This window comes from Canis lupus, chromosome 3 (assembly GCF_048164855.1).
Source record: "Canis lupus baileyi chromosome 3, mCanLup2.hap1, whole genome shotgun sequence".
NCBI classification, from domain to species: Eukaryota; Metazoa; Chordata; class Mammalia; order Carnivora; family Canidae; genus Canis; species Canis lupus.
The window spans coordinates 8,913,296-8,939,334 of NC_132840.1; the positions used below are offsets into that span (position 1 = coordinate 8,913,296).

General features: G+C 36.3%; 1 protein-coding gene across 7 annotated transcripts in view; it reads left to right on the forward strand.

Moving 5' to 3' along the window:
- NFAT5 (nuclear factor of activated T cells 5) overlaps nt 1–26,039 on the forward strand; it is a 122,044-nt gene that overhangs the window by 66,235 nt on the left and 29,770 nt on the right. For all 7 annotated transcript variants that reach the window (XM_072816743.1, XM_072816753.1, XM_072816735.1 and 4 more), the window contains 5 exons: nt 5,133–5,325; nt 8,148–8,338; nt 10,155–10,327; nt 22,790–22,924; nt 23,050–23,102. In XM_072816743.1, coding sequence (XP_072672844.1) covers nt 5,133–5,325; nt 8,148–8,338; nt 10,155–10,327; nt 22,790–22,924; nt 23,050–23,102 — 745 coding nt within the window. The remainder of the gene's footprint in view (nt 1–5,132; nt 5,326–8,147; nt 8,339–10,154; nt 10,328–22,789; nt 22,925–23,049; nt 23,103–26,039) is intronic.

The window sequence follows — 26,039 nt, forward strand, 5'->3', positions numbered from 1 at the left end:
TAAAATCTCGTAAATATTTAGAAAAATAGGCTTTTCAAAGCAGTTAATTAAGAAGATCTCAAGCCAAAGTGCTGTATTCTTCAACAAGAAAGGTATTAGAAACATGAAAGAAGGGCACTTATGTGGCTCAGTGGGTTAAGCGTCTGTCTTCAGGTCATGATCCTAAGGTCTTGGGATCAAACTCCATGTTGGGCTCCCTGCTCAGTGGGGAGCCTGCTTCTCCCTCTCCCTCTGCCTGCTGCTCCCTCTGCTTGTACTTTCTCTGTCTCTCAAATAAATAAAATCTTTTTAAATAGAAAGAAATTTAGAAATCTTTTGAGAGAGAGGATATATATAGTCTTAGATCTATTAGGTCATAAATTTATAATTTACAAATGCTAAATTATAGGAAATATACTCTCAAATATGTTGCATATTGATCTTCAAGATGGAAATAGCATTTTTGTATAATTAAATGTTATATAAAAGAGCTTATTAAGAAAACAAAATCATTTGAAAAGGAACTACTCAGTCCTGGGATGCCTGGGTGGCTCAGCGGTTAAGTGTCTGTCTTCCGCTCAGGGCGTGATCCTGGAGTCCTGGCAGCGAGTCCCACATCGGGCTCCCTGCATGGAGCCTGCTTCCCCCTCTGCCTGTGTCTCTGCCTCTCTCTGTGTGTGTCTCTCATGAATAAATAAATGAAATCTTTAAAAGAAAAAAAACAACTACTCAGTGTTTAAACATTTCTCACCATGTCATTTTTAAATTCAACTAAATGTTCTGAGAATCAGTAGCCCTAAATCTCTTCTAGATATTCCTTGAAATTAAGATATGATGTCATCTGATATGAAACCTTTTTTAGGCATTTTGTTGTGAAAATTATTTTTTGTGACATAGACAACCAGAAGGATATTTAACTCCTGGGTGGCTCAGTGGTTGAGTGTCTGCCTTTGGCTCAGGTCATGATCCCGGGGTCCTGGGATTGAGTCCCACATCAGGCTCCCCAGAGGAGCCTGCTTCTCCCTCTGCCTATGTCTCTACCTCTCTCTCTGTGTCTCTCATGAATAAGTAAAGATCTTTAAAAAACAACAACAAAAAGACTTCTGAATAGAGTATGCTAAAACAGTGGATTTACCTTTTAGATGTCATTTAAAAGTAAAATCCCATACAGTTAACTGCTACTCTCTTGTTTGTTCTTAAGCCATCATGCCTTGAAAAATTAGTAATTTCATTGACTACTTTTCTAAAATTAGTTGACATTTTCTTTGTTTTATGTGTTTTACGTGTCTAAAGATCTAAATATATATGTATAGATGTTTACATTTAAGCCTTAGAGAATAAAGATAGTTCTGGGGCTTATAAAAGTATCATTTCAGAAGTTGTTTAGTTACATTGAACTATTCTTCTTTAAGAATGTGTATACTTGTCAACTCACTCAGCAGTCTTCGTCCTGAATGAGATATCTTGTTTTACTGAAAATAGTGTTCATCTGTTTATCCTCATAAATATTAGCTTGGCTAGCATAAGTGAATACAAAAACTGTATCTTGCCAAATTCATTGATATATGCTAAACTTTCCTTATATTTCAAACTGTTGCCTTTTCTATTATAAAATTAATAGATACTAATTACAAACATTTGGAAAAATGCAGAAAAATAGAGGAAAATAAATAATCCATAATCTAGTCACTCAGTACAAGTACTGTTAGCATTTTGCTGAATTTTCTTTTCAATGAATATTTGGGGGGAGGTGTTTTTACATAGTTTCTGTGAAGTGAATATTTTTGTTTTGATTTTAAAATAAGTTACAAATGATAAAATTGTAGGTTTTCATAAGTAAGAGCAAATTTTTGGAGAGCACGTTGTATTGAAAGGAGATGTTTGAATTTCTACCCAGAATGATGAAAGGGAAAATAGGATTTATTGCCTGTTGTTCCAGTTTCAACTCTTTGATTCATAGAATTTATTCTTCTAGGGCCTTTTAAATGACTTAAACAGGTAATCGTTGACTTACGTATGTCAAACTTACATGAATGGCATTCCTTGGCCAGTTAGGATCCAGTCTTTCTCATCTTACTGTTATAGGTGTTCTTTTTTTCGTCTCTTTCCTTTCTTTGTTCCTTTCTCTTTTCTATTTGCCTTCAAATAATGACTAATTTCTCAGCACCTGTGGTTTCAGGAATTGTGCTAGGTTTTGGGAATATGAAGATGTAGGGCACATCGTTAGGTCTCAGAACTCCCCCACTTACCTTGTCAGTCTTACTGCATTCCTTGGCATTCCTTCATTTCTCCATTCTTCTGTCCCTTTCCTAGCCATGAGGTTCATCCTAGTCCCTGGTTCCATTGAGCATATAGCATTTCCTCGTTTTGTTTTGGTAATAGAGACAACAACTTGGTTAGAGATGGAGGGTTAAACAGTAGGGCCAGATTTAAGGCTTCTTAGCCACCATTGCTCTTTTTTTTTTTTTTTTTTTTTTTTAATTTATTTTTTATTGGTGTTCAATTTACTAACATACAGAATAACCCCCAGTGCCCGTCACCCATTCACTCCCACCCCCCGCCCTTCTCCCCTTCCACCACCCCTAGTTCGTTTCCCAGAGTTAGCAGTCTTTACGTTCTGTCTCCCTTTCTGATATTTCCCACACATTTCTTCTCCCTTCCCTTATATTCCCTTTCACTATTATTTATATTCCCCAAATGAATGAGAACATATAATGTTTGTCCTTCACCGACTGACTGACTTCACTCAGCATAATACCCTCCAGTTCCATCCACGTTGAAGCAAATGGTGGGTATTTGTCATTTCTAATAGCTGAGTAATATTCCATTGTATACATAAACCACATCTTCTTTATCCATTCATCTTTCGTTGGACACCGAGGCTCCTTCCACAGTTTGGCTATCGTGGCCATTGCTGCTATAAACATCGGGGTGCAGGTGTCCCGGCGTTTCATTGCATTTGTATCTTTGGGGTAAATCCCCAACAGTGCAATTGCTGGGTCGTAGGGCAGGTCTATTTTTAACTGTTTGAGGAACCTCCACACAGTTTTCCAGAGTGGCTGCACCAGTTCACATTCCCACCAACAGTGTAAGAGGGTTCCCTTTTCTCCGCATGCTCTCCAACATTTGTTGTTTCCTGCCTTGTTAATTTTCCCCATTCTCACTGGTGTGAGGTGGTATCTCATTGTGGTTTTGATTTGTATTTCCCTGATGGCAAGTGATGCAGAGCATTTTCTCATGTGCGTGTTGGCCATGTCTATGTCTTCCTCTGTGAGATTTCTGTTCATGTCTTTTGCCCATTTCATGATTGGATTGTTTGTTTCTTTGGTGTTGAGTCACCATTGCTCTTCTTTGTTTGAAGTCATAATGTTCCTCCTGGGACCTGTTTGCTTTTGGAGTTTTTTGTCCATAGTCCTCTATCGTCTCCTATATTTTCAGTGTGAGTTCTACAAAAAGCATTATAGGGCATGACTTTTATTTATTGTATTTTTATGATTTAATCTATTCATTTAAGTGGGGGAAGGGGAGGGGGAGAAGGAGAGAATCTCAGGCAGATTCCCCACTGAGCCCAGAACCCAGCGCAGAGCTCAGTCTCATGACCCTGAGATCATAACCTGAGCCAAAAACCAAGAGCCCAGTGCTTAACCAACTAAGCTACCCAGGAGCACCTGACTCTTTTCTAAAACGTACTGGATGGCTCAGTTGATTACCTGCTTTTAGCTCAGGTCATGATCCCGGGGTCCTGGGATCGAACTGTGCATCAGGCTCCCCACTCCCAGGTCAGCGGGGAGTCTGCTTCTCCCTCTCTCTCTGTCCCTCCCCCTGCTTATGTTCTCTCTCACTCATGGTCTCAAATGAACAAAAATCTTTTAAAAAATTTATGTGCGTGGATAATTTTATTTTATTTTATTTTTTAATTTTTATTTATTTATGATAGTCACAGAGAGAGAGAGAGAGAGAGAGAGAGAGAGAGAGAGAGAGAGGGGTAGAGACATAGGCTGAGGGAGAAGCAGGCTCCATGCACCAGGAGCCCAACGTGGGATTCGATCCCGGGTCTCCAGGATCGTGCCCTGGGCCAAAGGCAGGCGCCAAACCGCTGCGCCACCCAGGGATCCCTGTGCGTGGATAATTTTAAATCTGTTAAAACTAGTAGTATTGTTTTATATTTATTTTATCACATATTTGCAGTGCTTCAGGTTAAATATGTTGGCCTAAAGTCCTAACGACCATTTGAAATATTTTTCTTTGGATGCTCCACATAGCAAATGCGTTATAAACATTAGAAACACAATGTTTTTTATTAAAGATTTTATTTATTCATAAAAGACGAGAGAGAGGCAGAGACATAGGCACAGGGAGAAGCTGGCTCCATACAGGGAGCCCGACATGGGATTCGATCCTGGGACTCCGGGATCACACCGTGGGCCAAAGGCAGACGCTCAACCACTGAGCCACCCAGGTGCCCCTAGAAATACAATTTTAAAAAATAGATTGCCTGTGTGTAAAGCCCAGATTATAAAGATTTTATATGCTAAGGATTTTAGTTACTTAATCACAAATAAAAATACAATGAAAAATTACACTTCTAAGAAAGATTATTTAGAATAAATCTAAACTTCCAATAAAAATTGGGGCACTGATTTTTTATTACTTTTTCAAAAAAAAAATCTTATACTGAGAAAGATATCCAAAAGAATATGTATGCCTCTTGTACTTTAGATGTTTTATTAAGGTCTTTTGCTTGTTTCTTTTTGCTACCCCCACTTTTCTTTTGCTTTGGAAGTCTGATTAGAAAATGACAGTAATTAATCTTGTAGCCTTAAAATTTGTTTTGACTACAGTACATTGTGAAAGGTTATAATGACATCAGCTATTCTCTTACCTGTTATTCCTGGCTTACTACATTCAGTCTGTCCTCCCTTCTTTCTACCACTCATATGCATTTTTTATTTTTGCATTGTATAGTTAAGTTTTATTATGGAATTTTAAGAGATACTTTACTTATGAAATGTATCTTCCCTTAGGCTGTAAATTGTCAATAAGATAATCATTGGTTTTTAATGTTACTGCCTATTGTTTCTTCATCTTAGATGACTTTTGTAGAAAAAAAACCTTTTTTGATACTTTTTCCATGTTGTGCTTTGACTTTCCAGAACATTGGAAAACCAAAAAGGAAGTGGAGTAAAGAAGAGCCCTATGTTGTGTGGACAGTATCCTGTTAAAAGTGAGGGAAAGGAACTGAAGATAGTTGTACAGCCTGAAACCCAGCACCGAGCTCGGTACCTGACTGAGGGTAGCCGTGGCTCAGTAAAGGACAGGACACAACAAGGCTTTCCTACAGTAAAGGTACTGATTTTATTTAGCAATATACAAAGAATTTTCTCCAGTTTTGTTTTTAACGAGCAAAAGCTGCCTACAATAGAATGATAGAATTACTAGCTATATATAGTAGAAATTAAGGCAAAAGTCTAACTGAAGCCTATATTGTTACTTTGATATCATTTAAATTTTAGCTTAGATGAAAGAGGAAGTGAGAGAGTATTCTGATAAATATCTGGAAACCATGAATTATGTTCCCCTTATATTTGACATTGGTATCAACCTGATACTTAATTCTTCCCAAATTTAATATTTAAGAAGAAATTTTAAAGTGAATTCAAGGGATGCCTGAGTGGCTCAGCAGTTGAACATCTGCCTTGGCTCAGATCGTGATCCTGGAGTCTCAGGATTGAATCCCACATCGGCTCCCTGCATGGAGCCTGCTTCTCCCTCTGCCTGTGTCTCTGCCTCTCTCTCTGTGTGTCTCTCATGAATAAATAAACAAAACCATAAAAAAAAAATAAAGTGAATTCAAAAAATATTGTAGAAATTATTATGAACTTGGAAAATAAGATTTTTGAGATGGCTAAAGGAATCACAACTTCATCTCAGAAAAGAATTGGTTGATAAATAGTTTAAGTCTTCACTTTAAGAAATAGGATATCAACTGAAACTTCATTTTTTCAGAATTTAGAAGGGAAAAGGGGGCTTAAATTTCAGCATCTGGGAAACTTTGTTAGAAAGAATATTTCTCTTTGAAGACAAACCAAAAAAGAGTGGATGGGAGATGTTTAGTAAGTGTTCCTACCCCTTATAAAACATTAAACATGATGACTTTTGGCTAGTCTGTGGTAAATTCTTGTAAAATACAGTTTATGGGGATCCCTGGGTGGCGCAGCGGTTTGGCGCCTGCCTTTGGCCCAAGGCGCGATCCTGGAGACCCGGGATCGAATCCCACGTCGGGCTCCCGGTGCATGGAGCCTGCTTCTCCCTCTGCCTATGTCTCTGCCTCTCTCTCTCTCTCTCTCTCTCTCTCTCTCTCTCTCTGTGACTATCATAAAAAAAAAAAATACAGTTTATGAAAATGTGTTAGTTGAACAGTATTCAGTTGGACTGCCTTTCATTTTAAATTTTAATGAAATAATGGTAGAATCTTAGGATCAGGAAACCTATCCATGGCTATTTCTAAGGTTGGGTTAATAGCCTCGTGTACAACATCATTCCTATCCCTCTGCTACTTACCATACCAGTTCATCTTCAATCCCCCAAATTCAGGACAAATAATAGGTAAATAAGAAATTTCAGTTGTGCTTTTTGTAAATATTTGTCTAACCAGATGGATTGATAGTTTGGGCAATATTTTTAACCCAGTTCTGACTTTAAGTTATGCTTTGTTTAAGTACTCTCTGGTCAGAAATATTATTAGATTAATTGCCTGTGATAGGGAGTGAATTGACAGATCTCAGAAGTTTATTTATTCATTCATTCAACAAGTATGCATCCCTTTATGTGCCAGACACTGTTCCAAATACTGCTAATAGTTTGGGTAGATTGGTTATTTGTCTGCTTATTTCCCTCATTTTTTTTAAGATTTTATTTATTTATTAGAGAGAGAGAGAGAGAGAGAGAGAGAGAGAGGCAGAGGGAGAAGCAGGCTCCATGCAGGGAGCCTGACGCAGAACTCGATCCCAGGTCTTCAGGATCACGCCCTGGGCTGAAGGTGGCACTAAACCACTAAGCCACCGGGGCTGCCCCTGCTTCCCTCATTTTGATATCTTTTCACAGAGATACAGCTATACTGGGTTAGTATTAGAAAAGATTAGATTAGCTGTACTGGTTAGTATTTAGAAAAGATGTATGAATTTTTTAATGCACTTTGGTGTACATTGTACAAGTTATTTTGTGATTTCAGGCATTTTATATTAGAAGCTTCAGTGTTTAACTGTAAACCTGAACAAAAATCTGCATTGGAATTGTTTATTCCCAAATGCTGTTTTAAATATTTATTTATTCTTCAGCATACAAATTAAAATTTATGAAGGCTTGTTAGAGACCTGTTAGGACCCACAGATCCTGGGTTGAACTAACAGTTTTTCAGACCATTATGTTTTGGTCCAGTATTTCATGATGTTATGTATGCGTATACTCCATTTCCCTATTATTTAAACAGTTGCACTTCAAACACTTTTCTATTTAAATAGCTTTAAAAGAGAAAAATTCAGTATATGTACTCTTTTGATGATGATGCTAGCGATGCCACTAACACAGTTTAGTGAATTTTCCACCAGTGGTGGTGGTATATTTTGAGAAACCTGCATGCTTTGGCAGTCTATAAATTTATAAATACCTAAAGGACTGTGTATTCATTTGCATCTGGTTGTACAAGTTAATTATAAATGATAATTTATCATTAAACATAAATTTTAATCAAAGTATGATTATTACAGAATTAAAACTTATGATTTCCTGCAGAAACTTAGCCAACTCTCCTTTTTTTTTTTTTTTTTTTTTTTTAATTTATTTATGATAGTCACAGAGAGAGAGAGAGAGGGAGAGACACAGGCAGAGAGAGAAGCAGGCTCCATGCACCGGGAGCCCGACGTGGGATTCGATCCCGGGTCTCCAGGATGGCGCCCTGGGCCAAAGGCAGGCGCCAAACCGCTGCGCCACCCAGGGATCCCCCAATTCTCCTTTTTTATGAAAATAATGTACTTTTATTCTTCTTAAGGATTTAAATTATTTATTGTTGTCTAGTTATAAATATAGAACTTGGTCTTAAGTGTTTGATTTGACAATTAGATTATTTGAAAGGCTAATTAGTGTTTATATTCCATGTTATCTCATTCCAGCTGGAAGGCCATAATGAGCCAGTAGTGTTGCAGGTGTTTGTGGGCAATGACTCTGGTCGAGTGAAACCACATGGATTTTATCAGGCCTGTAGGGTAACTGGGCGAAATACAACTCCCTGTAAAGAAGTGGACATTGAAGGCACTACCGTTATAGAAGTTGGTCTTGATCCAAGCAACAACATGACACTGGCGTAAGTACTTAGGAAACAGTTTTTCAGTATATATTACACCTTTACAGTGGCATCAAAAAAATTTTAGTTTCTAATGTAAAAAAGGAAGATTTTGAGTATTTTATTAAAATATTTTAAACATTACAAGTACAAAAATAGATTATTACAGAATGGTAATGGGTTAAAATGAACTCTTTTTGCCCTTTGCATTGGAATTCCCGTGATGAAAGGCAAGGAAATAAAAGCCAGGTGGAATGCTAGCTTTTTTGAAAATAATATGGACTTACTTGGGTTAATAAAAGTAACATTAAAAAATAAAAATGACAGACGATTAGATTTGCTTTCCTAAATTGTGCTCATAGTGTTTATATTAGAAACTCTTTGACAGAGACCATTCATGGTACCTTGACCCATCTTGATGTGAAAAAGCATATTGCTGTTCTAAATTCACCTTCTGTTTTTATTTTCCTTTTTTAAAAAGGAATGTTCTGGGGCTTTTTCATCTTATGGATTTTCATTGCCTAAAACCTATTGGAAGTGTTAATGATTTAAATTAAAAACTTTTTCCCCTTAAGGCTTTTATTAAGGTCCTTTAATCCTAAAGTTGAACCATAAAAACAGCAAATATATTGAAAAGGGGTAAACTTATGTTGTAATTATTTGTATTGGATAGCTAAGACATTTCTCTATTTTCAATTCCCTTTTGAAAGCCATTTTGAATAGGTTAGTAAGAGGTTAATTAGAAAGGGAAATTTTGAAGAATATTTAATAAAGGCTTATTTTTTAACTTTTGAAAATTATAAAAATAAGTGTATATAGAGGAAGAAAGGAAAAGTTATTTATTACAAAAATAGTGCTTATTCATTATAAGTTGAAAATACAGAAAAATAAAAAACAAAAAGAAAAATGAATAATAATAAAAAGCTAAAAACATACCAAACGCCAACGTCCCAGAAATAACCACTATTTTGATATGTGTCTTTCCATCCTTTTTTTTTTTTTTTTTTTTGGATAACATTGAAATAATACTGTACCCACTGTTTTGTAACCTTACTTTCACTTACCATCAGCATTTTCCATATAGTAAGTATTACTTTAAAAGCATATAATTTAATGGCTGTATAGTGTTCTGTTCTTTTTTTTTTTTTTTTTTTTGTTCTGTTCTTTTTGGGGATAGTTGCTAGTTTTGTTTGCTTGTTTTTAGGTAAAATTCTTTCCCTCTATTTTAATATCTGAATTAGCTGCAGAGAGGATACATTTATTTTTTTTAAATGGCTGTTGGGGTGCCTGACTAGCTCTTGATCTCAGGGTCGTGAATTTGAGCCCCACATTCTGTGTAGAGCATACTTTAAAAAAAATTGAAATTTAAAAACGGCGGAAGTATTTCTTGTAAACCATTACTTGTGTTCAGGTTTTGAAATAGTGATTTTACTTTACTATTTTTTCCATTAGCATTATAAATGAAAAGTTGACAAGATTAAGAATTATGAATATTCAGAATTCACCCTTCTGTACTTTTTAAATTTGGAAACTTATGATTGTATTACATATTCAAAAAACTAATAATTAGCAATTTTTTTTAAAGAAACTTATTTTGGGGGGCACCTGGGTGGCTCAGTCAGTTAAACATCTGACTCTTGATTTCAGCTCAGGTCATGATCTCAGGGTTGTGAGATTGAGCCCCTGTCAGGCTACCCACTGGGTGTAGAACCTGCTTAAGATTCTCTCTTCCTCTGTTGTTCCCCCTCTTAAAAAAAAAAAAAAAATTATTTGGTTAAGAATATTGTACTATTTATACAACAGAAAATATCAGTTAATGTCTTTTTTTCTGTGCTAGGGTGGACTGTGTAGGAATATTGAAATTGAGGAATGCTGATGTTGAAGCCAGAATAGGAATTGCTGGTTCCAAGAAAAAAAGCACTCGTGCCAGATTGGTTTTTAGAGTTAACATCACAAGGAAAGATGGCTCCACTTTGACACTGCAAACACCCTCTTCTCCGATTTTATGTAGTAAGTAAGAAAATATATATTGATTTTTTTCATTTTCTGTTAATTTTCAGACATCTCTAAATTTGTGATCATGCAAAACTTGAAACATTTTATTATTTTTAAAGATTTTATTTATTTATTTATTTATTTATTTATTTATTTATTTATTTATTTATTTATTTATTTATTTATGAGAGACACACAGAGAGGTGGGGGGGGCAGAGAAGCAGGCTCCATGCAGGGAGCCTGATGTGTGACTCGATCTCGGGACTCCCTGGGGTGAAGGCAGGTGCTAAACCACTGAGCCACCCAGGGATCCCAAAACTTGAAACATTTTAAAAGCTATAGTCAGATTTTTTAGTCTAAAGGTGGATAAATAAAATTCTAAAGGTGGTAACATTTTGTAGTTCCCTATTATCATCCTGAACTGATTTTAAAAGTAATTTGAGGTGACGCCTGGCTGGCTCAGTCACTAGAGCATGAGACTCTTGATCTCAGAGTTGTGAATTCAAACCCCCCAAATTAGGTGTGTAGCCTAGTTTAAAATTTTTTTTTTATTAAAAAAAATGTACTTTAGGACAGCCTGGGTGGCTCAGCAGTTTAGCGCCGCCTTCAGCCCAGGGCATGATCCTGGAGACCCAGGATTGAGTCCTACATCGGGCTCCCTGCCTGGGGCCTGCTTCTCCCTCTGCCTGTGTCTCTACCTTTCTCTCTGTGTGTCTCTCATTAATAAATAAATAAAATCTTTAAAAAAATGTACTTTAGGGGCACCTGGGTGGCCCTTGGTTAAGCTTCCAACTTGGTATCAGCTCAGGTCTTGATTTCAGGTTCATGAGTCAAAGTCCTGCCATTGGGCTCCATGCTGGGCATGGAGCCTTCTTAAAGAAAAGAAAAAGTACCCTGAATGATTTATGAAGTAAATTGGAAAGCCAAAGAATTGATAAGTTGCTTTAATCCTAAGTCTGTTTTCTATTAGAATGTAAGAAATACTAAGATAAGCAGAACTTTGAGAATATATAGCAGTCGGAGTTCTGATTACAAATTATAGCATTAAATTATAGTGTTGGGAAGTGAGAAATGAAATTCTTATTTTGCTAATCTTGGCATGGAAAGTAAATGAATGACGTGTGTGTGTGTGTGTGTGTGTTTGTGTGTTTAGATTCAATCATATATTCTAGTTTCCCTATAAGGAATATTATTACAAATAATAAATAGGAAAAATTTTCCCTTAAGTATCACTTCAGAAAATTTTCATTGGGGGAACCCCGGGTGGCTCAGTGGTTTAGTCTCGCCTTCAACCCAGGGCACGATCCTGGAGTCCTGGGATGGGGTCCCACATGGGGCTCCCTGCATGGAGCCTGCTTCTCTCTCTGCCTGTGTCTCTGTCTCTGTCTCTCTCTCTCTCTCTGTCTCTCATGAATAAATAAATAAAATATATTTTAAAAAAAGAAAATTTTCATTGATTGTAATTTTCTTGGGCATTGTGTTTTTATAATTTATACCTGAATTCAGAAGAGCAGAAGAGACTCAGATCCATCCATTCAGTTGACTCTCCTTTGGGTTGTTTTGGATATTACAACCACTACTCCTAGGACAGATACAAAACCTTTGTTAATGTATTTTAGTTTTGTCGAATTGTTTTATCCTTTGTAATTCTTATTTTTCCCTTTCTTTTAATTCATCTCAGAAATGACTATATAACCGTACTTTAAGCTTATCAAACACCGAATTTTTTTTAAGTACTAATGTATCTTTCTCATCTCAAGAGAGTTCAGTTGGGGGATCCCTGGGTGGCGCAGCTGTTTGGTGCCTGTCTGGTGCCTGTCTTTGGCCCAGGGCGCGATCCTGGAGACCCAGGATCGAATCCCACGTCGGGCTCCCTGCATGGAGCCTGCTTCTCACTCTGCCTGTGTCTTTGCCTCTCTCTCTCTCTCTCTGTGACTATCATGAATAAATAAAATCTTAAAAAAAAAAAATTCTTTAAAAAAAAAGTTCAGTTGGATTTCTCTATTTTTCATTATTATGACAAATTTCTGTTGATACTGGTATTTCCTTGGGCCATTTCCGTGTGATGTACAGTTATAAATAGACTGCTTTTAGAGATCGTAGATTCCATTTCCATTCTGTTGCATTTAGATAGGCACAAAATAAATAATCTGTAGATGGTTTATTGAATTCTAAAGCTTTTTTTTCCTTTTTTTAAGATTTTACTTATTTATTCATGAGAGACACCGAGAGAGGCAGAGACAGAGGTGGAGGGAGAAACCGACTCCCCTAAGGGAGCCCATTGAAGAACTCTATTCTCGGACCCCGGATCATGCCCTGAGCTAAAGGCAGATGCTCAGCCACTGAGCCACCCAAACGTCCCTAAAGCTTTTCTAATTGGGGTGCTCCAATTCTGGATTTACTATAATTCACAATATGTCCCAGCTTGAATCTTACTAGGATGAATTTCCAATTTTAGTGGTATATTTGCACTTCTTTTTTAAAGTGATCTAATACTTTGAGCATGACTGTAGCCACTCTCTGAAGCCCAGAGCCAGGAGATGGCTAGATAATTCAGATTATACTGCTTCAGCAGAAACCGAGAAATCGTTGCCAACTTTAATTATTTGTTCTTTCGTTAGTGTGTTAATCATTTCTTCATTTTATTTTTCATTAAGGTATTATTGAAGTATAAATATAACTGGCTAAAGATTGTAGAAAATACAAAAGAACTAGAAAACATAATTTTCTGAACTATTTCACCTGCAATTATTATCATTTCTTAATTATCACTATTAATGATAATATTGTCCACAAGGCAAAGAAGTATATCTCTCTGGGAGGTGATGTGTGGGGTGGATTTAATGGCCCTAAGAAGCAGCACCACACAGTGGAAAGGATATACACCAGTGATAAAAGTTAGCATGTTTTGAGCTCTGACTATATGCTGGGATTTTGTTAAACACTTTATAAGCATTGTATCATTCAGTCCTCTCTGTTACCAGATATGGATTTCATTCTACAGTTGATGAAACTGATATTTAAAGAGATTAAATAACTCCCTCAAGGTCACATAGCTAGTAAATCTTAAGACCAGGATTTAGAGCCTTTGCTTTTAACCACTATGCTACATTGCCGTTATAATCAATTAAAATTGCAGTGCTGATGCCAAGTTTAAAAAATTCATTTCATCCTAGCCATCGCCTCTGGATGGTTACAGAAAGAGATTATGTTAGTGAACTGTTTCCTCTACCTAGGAGGTTTATATTATGTAATTTAGACTTCTTATGAATTAAGAAAAGAGATCTGAGTTCATATTGCGGGATTTTACTTGAATTACCTATATTGTCCCTTCCTTTTTTTTTTGTAGAAGTCATTTATTACGGAGGTATTGGATATTTTTTTATTCCTTTAGTTGACTATTTGTCACTTTCTTTTTGCTTAGAGAGACTAGATTAGATAAACATGAGCAGTACTTTTTTTGAAAGAAAGGAGTACCTAAAAGGATATAGTCTTGCCATTTGTGACAACATAGATGAATCTACAGGGTATTATGCTGAGTTAAAAAAGTCAGAGAAAGTACCATATGATTTCACTTACATGTAGCATCTAAAAACAAAACATGTGAATAAACAAAAAGAATAAGACCTATAAATACAGAGAACAAATTGATGTGGTAGCCAGGTGGCTGGGGGATGAGCAAGATGGATAAAAGGGAGGGGAAGATCCAGGATTTCAGTTACAGAATGAAATCAAATAAAAGATACAGCATAGGGGAATATAGTCAGTAGTGTTATAATAGTGTTGCATGATGACAGATAGTAGCTATACTCATGGTGAGCATAGCATAAGGTAAAGAGTTGTTAAATCATTATATTGTACACAAACTAATGTAACATTGAATATATGTCAATTAATATTTAAATTAAAAAATCACTTGCAAGAAGAACATACTTTTAATTTGCTATAAACATACTATCACGTATGTTTACGTGATAGTTTTCATATTTATTAATGTTCACTGAATTTCATGCAAACAGGGTTTTTTTTCTTAAACTATATAACTAGCTTAAAATATTTCTAATAGTAATTTCTATGAATATCAATTAGAGCTAATCTTAGGGCAAGAGTCTAAGCCTCCTTTTTCTTTTTAATTTTTTTTTTTATTTATGATAGTCACACAGAGAGAGAGAGAGAGAGAGAGAGAGAGAGAGAGGCAGAGACACAGGCAGAGGGAGAAGCAGGCTCCATGCACCGGGAGCCCGACGTGGGATTCGATCCCGGGTCTCCAGGATTGCGCCATGGGCCAAAGGCAGGCGCCAAACCGCTGCGCCACCCAGGGATCCCCTCTAAGCCTCCTTTTTTAAAATTTTTTTAAGTATTTCTACCCCCAACTTGGGGCTTGAAGTTACGACCTGAAATCAAGAGTCTCATGCTCTTCTAACAGAGCCAGACAGATACCCCTTAGCCTCCTGATCTGTACATTCCTAATGGTTCAGTGACTTGTTTTTTTTTTGAAGACCTATCATCTTATGTAATGAATGTCATCATTCTATGTTCAGAATATAATTTTACTTGATCTTCATGGGTTTTCTTTCTTTTTTTTTTTTTTAAGATTTTATTAATTTATTCATGAGAGACACACAGAGAGAGGCAGAGACATAGGCAGAGGGAGGAGAAGCAGGCTCCATGCAGGGAGCCTCATCCGTGACTCAATCCCAGGATCTGGGATCACGCCCTGAGCCAAAGGCACATGCTCAACCACTGAGCCACCCAGGTGTCCCAAGTTTTCATTAAATATGTTGCCCAGCAGTGTGTAGATTGGTCAGTCTTTTTAAACTGACAACAAAATGAAATATTTTAAATTTTTTTATTACTTTTTAATTATTTTTATTAAAATAATAGATATACAGGAAAAGGTATTAACTTCAATATTACTTTTTATAGTATTTTTTTATCCTTGTTATACTGTATGGTTTATAAAGCACTTTCATGTATGCTGAGGTCTTACTTAGAAAGTTAATAAATACATGTTTCCCTTGTATTTAGAATTAGACACATAGGAGTTAGAGAAATTGAGATGATAATACTAACTTGACTTACTAATAAAACTGTTTGCAAAAGGACTTTTTCATTGCATGGTAGGATATATCTATCAACCCAGCGAGAGCAACCTTCCACAATTGGAGGCCTCTTATCAACTGGCACAGACCATCTAAAATGTATGTTTTATGCATGTAGGCAGTTGCAGAAGAGGTAGGCAAGAAGACTAGGCTAACCATGCCCAAGTGCTGGTTCCCACTTCTCTGTAGTTAAAAAATTCCTCCTCTCTAGTATTAATCTTTTTTTTTTTTTAAGATTTTATGTATTTATTTGTGAGAGAGAGAGAGAGAGAGAGAGAGAGAGAGAGAGGCAGAGACACAGGCAGAGGGAAAAGCAGGCCCCATGCAGGGAGCCTGATGTGGGACTCGATCCCAGGTCTCCAGGATCATGCCCTGGGCTGAAGGCGACACTAAACTGCTGAGCCACCCAAGCTGCCCTCTGGTATTAATCTAATGGAGTTTCCTATTAATAGTAGTACTATGTTATCCCATTTGATCTTGACAAAATTCTGTGTTATTAATAAAATAGAAGTGATTAGTTTCACTTTTTATGTAATAGGGACAAAACTGTTCAGTGTAGGAAATGGTAGGTAAGAGATAATCTGATGTTTTTGTAGTTGGTTGTTTTGGGCTGATACCTACTATAGAATATAGGAAAGATTTTATTTATTTGATTTTTTTTTAGAAGTATGTTTTTTTTTTTTTTTAAGATTTATTTATTTTATTCAGAGAGAGAGACTGAGACACAGGCAGAGGCAGAAGCAGGCTCCATGCAGGGAGCCCGACATGGGACTCCATCCCAGGTCTGCAGGATCACACCCCAGGCTGCAGGCGGCGCCAAACCGCTGCGCCACTGGGGCTGCCCAGAAAGATTTTATTTTAATCAACCGTAACGTAATAGTGGATATACTTCTTAAATTGTATAGATTATTTTTTTTTTATTTTATTTTTTTTTATTTATTGATAGTCACAGAGAGAGAGAGAGAGAGGCAGAGACATAGGCAGAGGGAGAAGCAGGCTCCATGCACCGGGAGCCTGACGTGGGATTCGATCCCAGGTCTCCAGGATCCCGCCCTGGGCCAAAGGCAGGCGCTAAACCACTGCGCCACCCAGGGATCCCTTAAATTGTATAGATTATAATTAGGGTATTGGCATATGGCATTTATATCTTAAATTTACATACAATTTAGGTTCATGCTTTCTGTCCCAGAGTAGACAGTTTCTTTTTTCTTTTATAATGGCTTACTGAGATATAATTTACATACCATGCAGTTAAGCCTTTTATTTATTTATTTATTTTTTTAAAGAAAAATTTTTTTATTTATTCATGAGAAACAGAGAGACAGAAGACAGGCAGAGGGAAAAGCAGGCTCCATGCAGGGAGCCTGACACGGAACTCGATCCTGGGTCTCCAGGATCAGGCCCCGGGCTGAAGGCGGCACTAAACCACTGAGCCACGCAGGCTGCCCACAGTTAAGCCTTTTAATGTGTACAGTTTAATCATATTCACAAAGTTGTATGACCATCACCATTACCTAATTTTAGAACTTTTTAAAAAGATTTTATTTATTTATTTATTTATTTATTTATTTATTTATTTATTTAACAGAGAAAGAAGGAGAGAGAGTATAAGCAGGGGGAGCGGCAGGCAGAGGGAGAGGGAGAAGTAGGTTCCCCACTGAGCAAAGTACCCAATGCAGGGCCTGATTCTAGGACTCCAGGCTCTTGACCGGAGTCAAAGGCAGATGGTTAGCTGACTGAGCCACCCAGGCACCCTTTTAGAACATTTTTATCACCACCAAAAAGAAACCTCCTATACTTCTTAGGAGTCACTCACCATTCCCCTGTTACCCTAGACCCTGGAAACCACTCTTCTACATTCTGTCTCTATGGATTCACTTATTCTGAACATTTCATATAAATGGGATCATCCAGTATGTGGCCTTTTTATCTGGTTTCTTTCTCTTAGCATGTTTTCAAGGTTCATTGATAATGTAGCACATACCAGGTACTTCATTCCTTTTTATGGCTGAATGGTATTCCATTATTGGATATACCACAATTTGTCTATCCATTCATCCACTCATGGGCATAGGGGTTGTTACCAACTTTTGGTTATGAATAACGCTTCTGTGAACATATATGTACAGGTTTTTGTGTGGGTATGTAGTTTCATTTCTCTTGAGTATATACCTTGGAGTAGGTAGAATTCCTGGATCATATAGTAGACAGTTTCTTGTTTAACATTTCTTTGAAATCCATTTATGACTCACAGGATACGGTTTAAAAAAAAAATTTCTCTGTACTGCTACTCCCTGTTTTAACATTTTTCTGAAAATATCAAAAGGAACTGAACTCCCTGGATTTTATCATCATTTTATCTCTGTTCCCCAGTAATTTTGACTAATTTTTCTTTTTTTAAGATTTTATTTATTCATGAGAGACACGGAGAGAGAGGCAGAGACACAAGCAGAGGGAGAAGCAGGCTCCTCACAGAGAGCCCAATGTGGGACTCAGTCCTGGACCCTGGGATCACGCCCTGAGTCAAAGTTGTTCTTATTGGGGTTACAATTTACTCCATAGAAACAGTACTGTATTCTAACAAAATACTGCCTTATTTCCATTCAGTCAGTCATTTTATTCAATATAAATGTGTTGCTTCTCAACCTTGGCTGTTAGAGTCTTCTGTGGTGCATTTAAAATTAAAAACAAACAAACAAACAAACACTTATTTAAATCAGAATCTCCAAAGGTTTGGGGAAAACTTCATAGCTAATTAAAGGGATAGTTAAAACATACCCAATTCTGGAAATAAAGATGTGATAGCTTAAGGAACTTACTCTAGCAGGCTAGAGAAAAAAAAAAACAGATAAGTAAGTTTCATATTATAAAATGATATAAAGACTATAGCAGATGTGTGAATAGGGTACAGGAGAAACATTAGAAAAAAAGAACATCTTGTTTTGGAGATGGTAAAACTTGTGCTGTGTGTTGAAGGACAAATAGAAGCAAACCAGGCAGAACAGGGTTTAGATGAAGGTCATTGTAGGCAAAGGTAAGGGTGTATAAATACACTCAATGAAAGCATATGCTTCTTTCAAGGGAATTAAAAAGAGGTTGAGGGGTGCCTGGGTAGCTTAGTTAGTTAAGTGTCCAACTCTTGATTTCAGCTCAGGTTATGATTTCAGGGTCGTGAGATTGAGCCCCTAGTCAGGCTTGGCGCTGGGCATGAAGCCTACTTAAGATTCTTTCTCTGCCTCTCAAAAAAAAAAAAAAGAAAGAAAGAAAGAAAGAAAAAGATACTATGAAGAAGTGGTAAGATTTGAAGCTACTAGAGCCTGGCAAGATCTGTTTTATAGAGACATGTGTGTTGAGCTAAATAATTTGAATTTTAACCTGACTACTTTAGGGAGCCTGAGGGTTGCACTTAGCCTTTGGAGTAGGGATATGAGGGAAAAGGAAAAGTAAACATATAAATAAGACACAGTGAAGCAAAGGGCCTCCAAAGTCTTTTTATTTAAAAAATTAATAATAAGAATGTTTCATTACAGGTTCCTGGTTTATGTTTATTTCCATGAATATAACCTTTTTGACATGTTTGAGCAATTGGAATAGAGAGAGAGGTGAAAAGGAAATAGGTTAGTAAGAAGGGTTAGAATTGGAATGGGAGATAAAAGGAAACAGGAAGATGAGAGGAGGTAAAAGAGGAAGAGGGGCCAAAAGGGTGATAGAGGTAGAAGGGAGGAGAGGAAACAGACACTTGATCTTCGAGCTAGAGACACTCCATGGAAAGAAGGCCTATTGCCAGTATTTATGTGCTTTGTGACATTGAAAAAAGAAGTCCTGCTTTTACTTGTTTAACAATGACTACTGGACCTATTCTCTGTTTTTGTTTGTTTTTAAGGGGATGAAAGAATTATTCCCTTTTATATTGTTTATATTATTTGGTGATACTATAGCAAATTAAAAATACCAATTTTCATATTTTTTAGTATCTACCCTTCTATGCTAATTTTTAAAAATATAGCAAAATTAATTTTAGCTTTCTTCACCATAACGTGTATTGGATTAAATCGGACTGAATTTAACAAGTTTCTAACTCCGTTATTTCTGTGTATCCCACAACTTTAGGAAAAGGATCGTAACATTGAGTAAACTTTCCTTCTCTTCACAGACATTTTTAAAAAGCTTACTAATTCTTTTGGCACAATGAAATATTTGCTCTGTTATTTTTCAGTATTCAGACATTCATTAATTTTTTTCAGCTTTATTTTTGAAGCTAGTATTTGAAAAGCATCTAGAAGCACATTGTTTTTATAATACCAGAAAAGTGGCTGCTTTTTTTGTGTTACAATTTTTTAAGCAATGTGATCACTTTCAAGAGCTGGCTTACTAATTACTTAAAGATAAAAATAAAATAGTTAATGCTTATAGTGACTTTAGTTCTGTTTGGTATGGTGTCTAGCTCTTCGGTAACCATTAAACTTTTTAATAGAAAAGACCTTTTAAGATCAAAAGTTAAAAGTTAAATTATCTTGAACAGTAACAGACTAGTTCTTTGTATAAGTAAATACAAATATATAGAAGATATATACACAGTGTACCTTTCAGAAGGGCCTCATTTGGCCATTATATACCCTTAATACATAAAAGGAAAAAAATGAGATAGGAAAAAAATAAGTTTTGATAAGCATCAGTGAAGTGGAATTTCCACATAGTATTTGAAAATGGGGAGAAAGGTTATATACATACTTTCCATTCATTTGAATATAATATATTCATATAAATTTTCGCCTCTTATTGTTTTCTAATCAAAATAATATTTCCTGGGGTACATGGTTGGCTCAGACCTTGGAGAATAATGACTCTTGATTCAAGGTTGTGTGTTCAAGGCCCATGTTGTGTATAGAGATTACTTAAAAATAAAAAAATCTTTAAAAAATTTACTGTTTTTCTTGAATGTCCTTTAATTTTTTTTTTAAAGATTTTATTTATTTATTCATGAGAGACACAGAGAGAGAGAGGCAGAGGGAGAAGCAGGCCCCATGCAGGGAGCCTGATGTGGGACTCAATCCTGGGACTCCAGGATCACACCCTGAGCCAAAGGCAGACGCTCAACCACTGAGCCACCCAGGCATCCCATTGAATGTCCTTTTAAAACAAATATCTAGTTCCAGTGTTACTCTAAAAAGCTATAAATTAGTTAATTTAATTCTTCATGGGGATCCCTGGGTGGTTCAGAGGTTTAGTGCCTGCCTTTGGCCCAGGGAGTGATCCTGGAGTCCCAGGACTGAGTCCCGCGTTGGGCTCCCTGCATGGGGCCAGCTTCTCCCTCTACCTGTGTCTCTGCCTCTCCTTCTCTCTGTGTCTCTCATGAATAAATAAATAAAATCTTAAAAAAAAAAAAAAGTTAATTCTTCATTTAAAAAGGGCATATAGGGGATGCCTGGGTGGCTCAGTGGCATGATCCCGGAATCCTGGGATCAAGTCCCATATCGGGTTCCCTGCAAGGAGCCTGCTTCTCCCTCTGCGTATGTCTCTGCCTCTCTCTGTATCTCATGAATAAATAAATAAAATCTTAAGCATATAATTGCTAGTATTTGGCCAATAACTGTTTGTGTTTTCTTCATACATTAACCCTCTGGGTTTTAACCAGTGTATATGGTTATACATTCACACTTTCTTTTAAACTCTTAGACGTTGCTGCAAGTGTCATTTTCTGTTTGAATATTTAATGAAAGTACCTGGGTGGCTCAGTGGTTGAATGTCTGCCTTTGGCTCAGATTGTGATCCCGGAGTCCTGGGATTGAGTCTGGCATCAGGCTCCCCGCAGGAGAGAGCGTGTTTCTCCCCCTGTCTCTGCCTCTTTCTGTGTGTGTCTCATGAATAAATAAATAAATATTAAATAAGGACAGGATACTTGTTAGTATCAGAAAATAAGGCTAAATGATGCAGTAACAACAACAACAAAACTCAGTGGCATTCAACAACAGTTCTATTTCTCCCTCATTTTATGATCGTATTGGCTGTGGTTTTGAAGCAGGTCCATTCCCTTCACTTTAGGATTCAGGCTGAAGAAGCTGCTCTTATCTGGGACATTGCCATTTTTGTAGTAGAGCGGAAGAAGGAAATAGTGAAACCATGTGAGGTTCTAAAAGCCTTTTCCTTGGAACTGGCACATTATTTCAGTTCACATTTCATTATACAAACAAGTCACATGGCCAGTCCTGATATGTGCATGGAACTTGTATACTATATTCACTTCTTGAATATTTATACTGTTTATCAGCATATTAAATACTTAGAGAAATCCTTTTGTTTATTTAGCTTTGCTTTAACCCAGTATTTCTCAGATTTACTTGACTTAGAAACCTGTTTTGCTAAGGAATACTTATTAGATTTTCTTAAGGAAATCCTGGCATGAGAAAAGTTGGTAGGCTGATTATAATATATTCATTAGATTTGTGCCCTCAGTACTTTACAGCTTCTTTGTTTATTTTAGTAGTGGTTACTTTGTCTTGTAATTGGAAAACTAGTGCATTTTATTTTTTGAGCTCAGGTCATCCTAGTTCAGGGAGATCCCCTTGTAGAAAAAACTATTCAGATTTGGAGTCGGTCTGTTTTTAGGTGTTCTTTTGGTGTGGGGCCTCTGAGTCCTGGGTGTAGATTCTGAAAGTAGCCCTCACCACCACCCAGAGGCACATATTGCTTCAGAAGTCTCGTAATGGCAAAAGCATAGCTGGCATTTTTGAGGTTAGGACTGTGGGACAAGCTTGTTTTTATTTTTTTTTATTTTATTTTATTTTTTTTTTGACAAGCTTGTTTTTAAATAGAATTCTTAAAAAATATTACGACAAATACAATTAAGTGCATTTTTTTAAGATTATTCATAGAGACACAGAGAGAGAGAGAGAGAGAGAGAGAGAGAGGCAGAGACACAGGCAGAGGGAGAAGCAGGCTCCATGCAGGAAGCCTGACATGGGACTCAATCCCGGATCTCCAGGATAGGATCACACCCCGGGCTGCAAGCGGCGCTAAACCACTGAGCCACCGGGGCTGCCCAACTAAGTGCATATTTTAAAACCTATTCATCAATCACATAATGATAAAACAAAGATGACATATAATAAAACCCCATCTTAGACATTAATCTATCCCTACAAAATTTCATCAGAATTATTAAAAATTAATACATTAATACATTAATAAAAATACAGAATTATTAAAAACTAATTCCTGGGTTTTTCTTGTTAGGGTGAAAGTTAAGCTGCAGGGTAAAGGAAGTCCAATTCAGAGGTCCACAAAGACAACTTCTAGAACTGGATAATTGAGTCGATTTTAGAAAAGAAATAAGTGTTGGTGGTTCTTTTTATGGAATGCTTATGTGTACCCACAGCTCAGCCAGCAGGAGTGCCAGAAATCTTAAAGAAAAGCTTGCATAGCTGTTCAGTGAAAGGAGAGGAAGAAGTATTTTTAATCGGCAAGAACTTTCTGAAAGGAACTAAAGTTATTTTCCAAGAAAATGTTTCTGGTAAGTAGGCATAATACTGGTATGGAAAATGTCGCATGTTCTACTTTGTTATAAAGATACAATAATAGCTACAAAGTAAAAAGAGTTTCAGAATTTTAGTAAATTACTGTTTTTATTTCAATCAGATGAAAACTCTTGGAAGTCAGAAGCTGAAATTGACATGGAATTATTTCATCAGGTATAATTTAACCCTTTTTGTAGTTTAATTATTTACTCTTTGAGAAATTTAGTTTTGTTCTGAAATTTTCCTGATCAACAGATTAAATTTCTTCTTTATGTAGAATTCATACAAATCATATAAAAGTTTCTTTCTTGAGAATTTCTCTAACTGAAATGGAATTATTCCACTGATGCTAAAAATGACAGTTACCTATTTTTAAAAGTTAGAAGCATTAATAAATTATCATTGTTAATAAATGAAACCTTTCTTTCCTGGTATTTGTTTGTTCTGAGGATTTGGATTATCCAGATTTACTATTTAGTTAAATCAAAGGAAAACTTATTTATCGAGTACCTGCTATGTGTAGGTGTTCTATGTTTGTTAGTTACTTTTTCGCAGAGGCACTGTTTGTTACACTTAAAGGGTCTGTAGGACCTCACCATACGTTATTTTCTAAATGACAAGTAAAAAGAGCTTGAAAACAGGGTAAAAAACTGGCTTATGAATTAGAATGTGGAACAAATAGTATTACACTTACAGAAGTTGAGACTATCAGAAGAGAAGGACAAATTAATGAACAAATCAGATAGAAGGCATATGCAGAATAACACATATACGTATAGGTCATGAAGAGAGGAACAAACTTACATGTAAAATACCCAAAGCCTAAAATTTACCAGAGGAGAAGAAAAGGAGTAGAAAATAGCACATGAAAGCAAATAGGAGAGATGGAAGAGGAAAAAATTAGAGATTGGCTAATTTAGCAAAAAAGTTTGTAACTTTTAAAGTTTTTTTTATTGCTTTGTATTTTTTTTAATAAAATCTAAAATATATATCCACTATAATACATTGCCAAACTCAAAGCTAAGGGCACAGTGTTCTCTGATACTGCCCTCACTTCAGATACTAGGCACAAGTTCAGGAGTCTCCTGACCACTTTCATTTTTGAACAGTAGGCTTCAGATTTAGAGGTTCCCACTCCCTACTCAGATTTGCTAGAATAACTCACAAAATTCAGGAAGCACTATATTTAATTTCAGTTTTATTAAAGCAAAAGGACACAAATCAGAACCAGCCAGAGGGTAAAGACCCATAGAGCAAGATCTGGGAAGGTCCCGAAGGTGAAGCCTCTGTTGTCCTCAGGATGCCTTACACTCTCAGCACATCCATGTGTGACAATACACAGAGTATTATCAATCAGGAAGCTCATCCAAGCCATTGTACCCAGAGTTTTTGTTAGGGCTCAGTCACATATTGCCCATGCAGCTAACCTTTAGTGTTCAGTTGCATCAGAGCTTGAAACTAATATGACATATTCCAAAGTCCCCTTCGTAAATCACATTGTTGGATGTGTTAATCCAGTGGCAAAAGTCCCAAATCAGAGATACCCCTATCAAGCAGAAATTAAAGGTCTTAGAGATTACTTTTCAGTAGCCAAGGGCAAAAACTAAATCTTACTTTGGGTTGAGTTAATTCTTCACAAAATAGTATCCTATAATAAGTGGAGCTTCTTATACACCTAGATAAATGCTATGTAGAAAGTTTTCCTCTGGCTTTATGCTACTACTACATGCTGTCAAAAAGAGATAGTGGGACTTAACAGTCATTTGTTTGTCACATATACCTTTGGGCAATATGTCTTAACTGAAGTTCTAGCACTTACTTTATCACTAATACGTAAATTTTTACTAGATTATATGAGAGATTCCTTCTAACTCTGACATTTTATGATTTCTTATATAACTTATATGATCAGACCATTCACACTCCCCATGAACTACAGTGGCTTCCTTTCAAGGACTCCCAGAGGTTAGGAACAATATATTTTGAGTCTTCTGTGTTCCTCATAATATTAAGCACTTAACATATTAAAAAAAAAAAAACCTGTCAGTTCATTTTATTCACTTTGAAGAAAATGAGGACCCTGGGGTCTGAGGTTCCTTATTTTTTCTGAGGGGACTTAAAACCCTGATTTCAACCAGGCTCTTACATGCCTGTAGTTTTGGTCCTGACTAAAGCTTAACTTATCTGTGCAGTACTTCTATGTGTTCTATAAACATTTTGTTTTTTGATGAGTTGGTTAGATTAATGTAAATTCCTTTCTAATAATATTCTATTATAATTTCTCTTCCTTACCTTATGATATAGTTTATAGATAAGAAAACTAGTTCTGGAGACTGAGAAACTTGCCCTATAAATTGTACAAAATATTAAGATAGCTGCAACAAATTATAGTCTTAACTTGCTGATTCATATAGAACTTAAGAAGTGTTAAGAAGTTAAGTCTTTTGTGAAGTCTTTTCTCCTCCTCCTCCTCTTCCTCATCTTTCACCTTCCTCTTCTTCTCCCCCTCTTCTTCCTCTAACTCCTCTCCCTCTTCCTCTTCCTTCCTTCTTTCCGTCCTTCCTTTTTTTACTTCTTTACCTTTGAGGCATGGGGTAGTTAATATTCTTAAAACACTTTTTTTCAGGGTAGTTATACCAGCTACAATAGATTAAAGAAGAATAATCATAAAAATAAGACATGGTGGAATGGAAAGGAATTAATGTCCTTATTTGGTGACTTTATCTAGAGGTCCTGGGGTTTTTGCAAGCAAGTATGTATAACAAACTAAAACATAATATGATCTTTCATTAATTCTATGGTTCTTTTCATTTTTAAATTTTTATCTTTTTCAGAGAGCTTTCTGTCTTTTTTTTCCTAAGAGACTTTCTGGGAAGTGTTTTAGAATTGGATCACAATGGAGATATAAAGAATTGATCCAACAGATTATATTAAAGAAAAAGAAAAAACCCCAAAACATTTAGGGGTGCCTGGCTGGCTCAGTTGGTGGAGCATGTGACTCTATCTGGGGGTTGTGGGTTTGAGCTTCTGTGTAGAGATTACTTTTAAAAAAAAATCTGTTTGAAAAAATAAACATTTAGAGGAAAGAGTACTCAGAAAACAAGAGAAAAG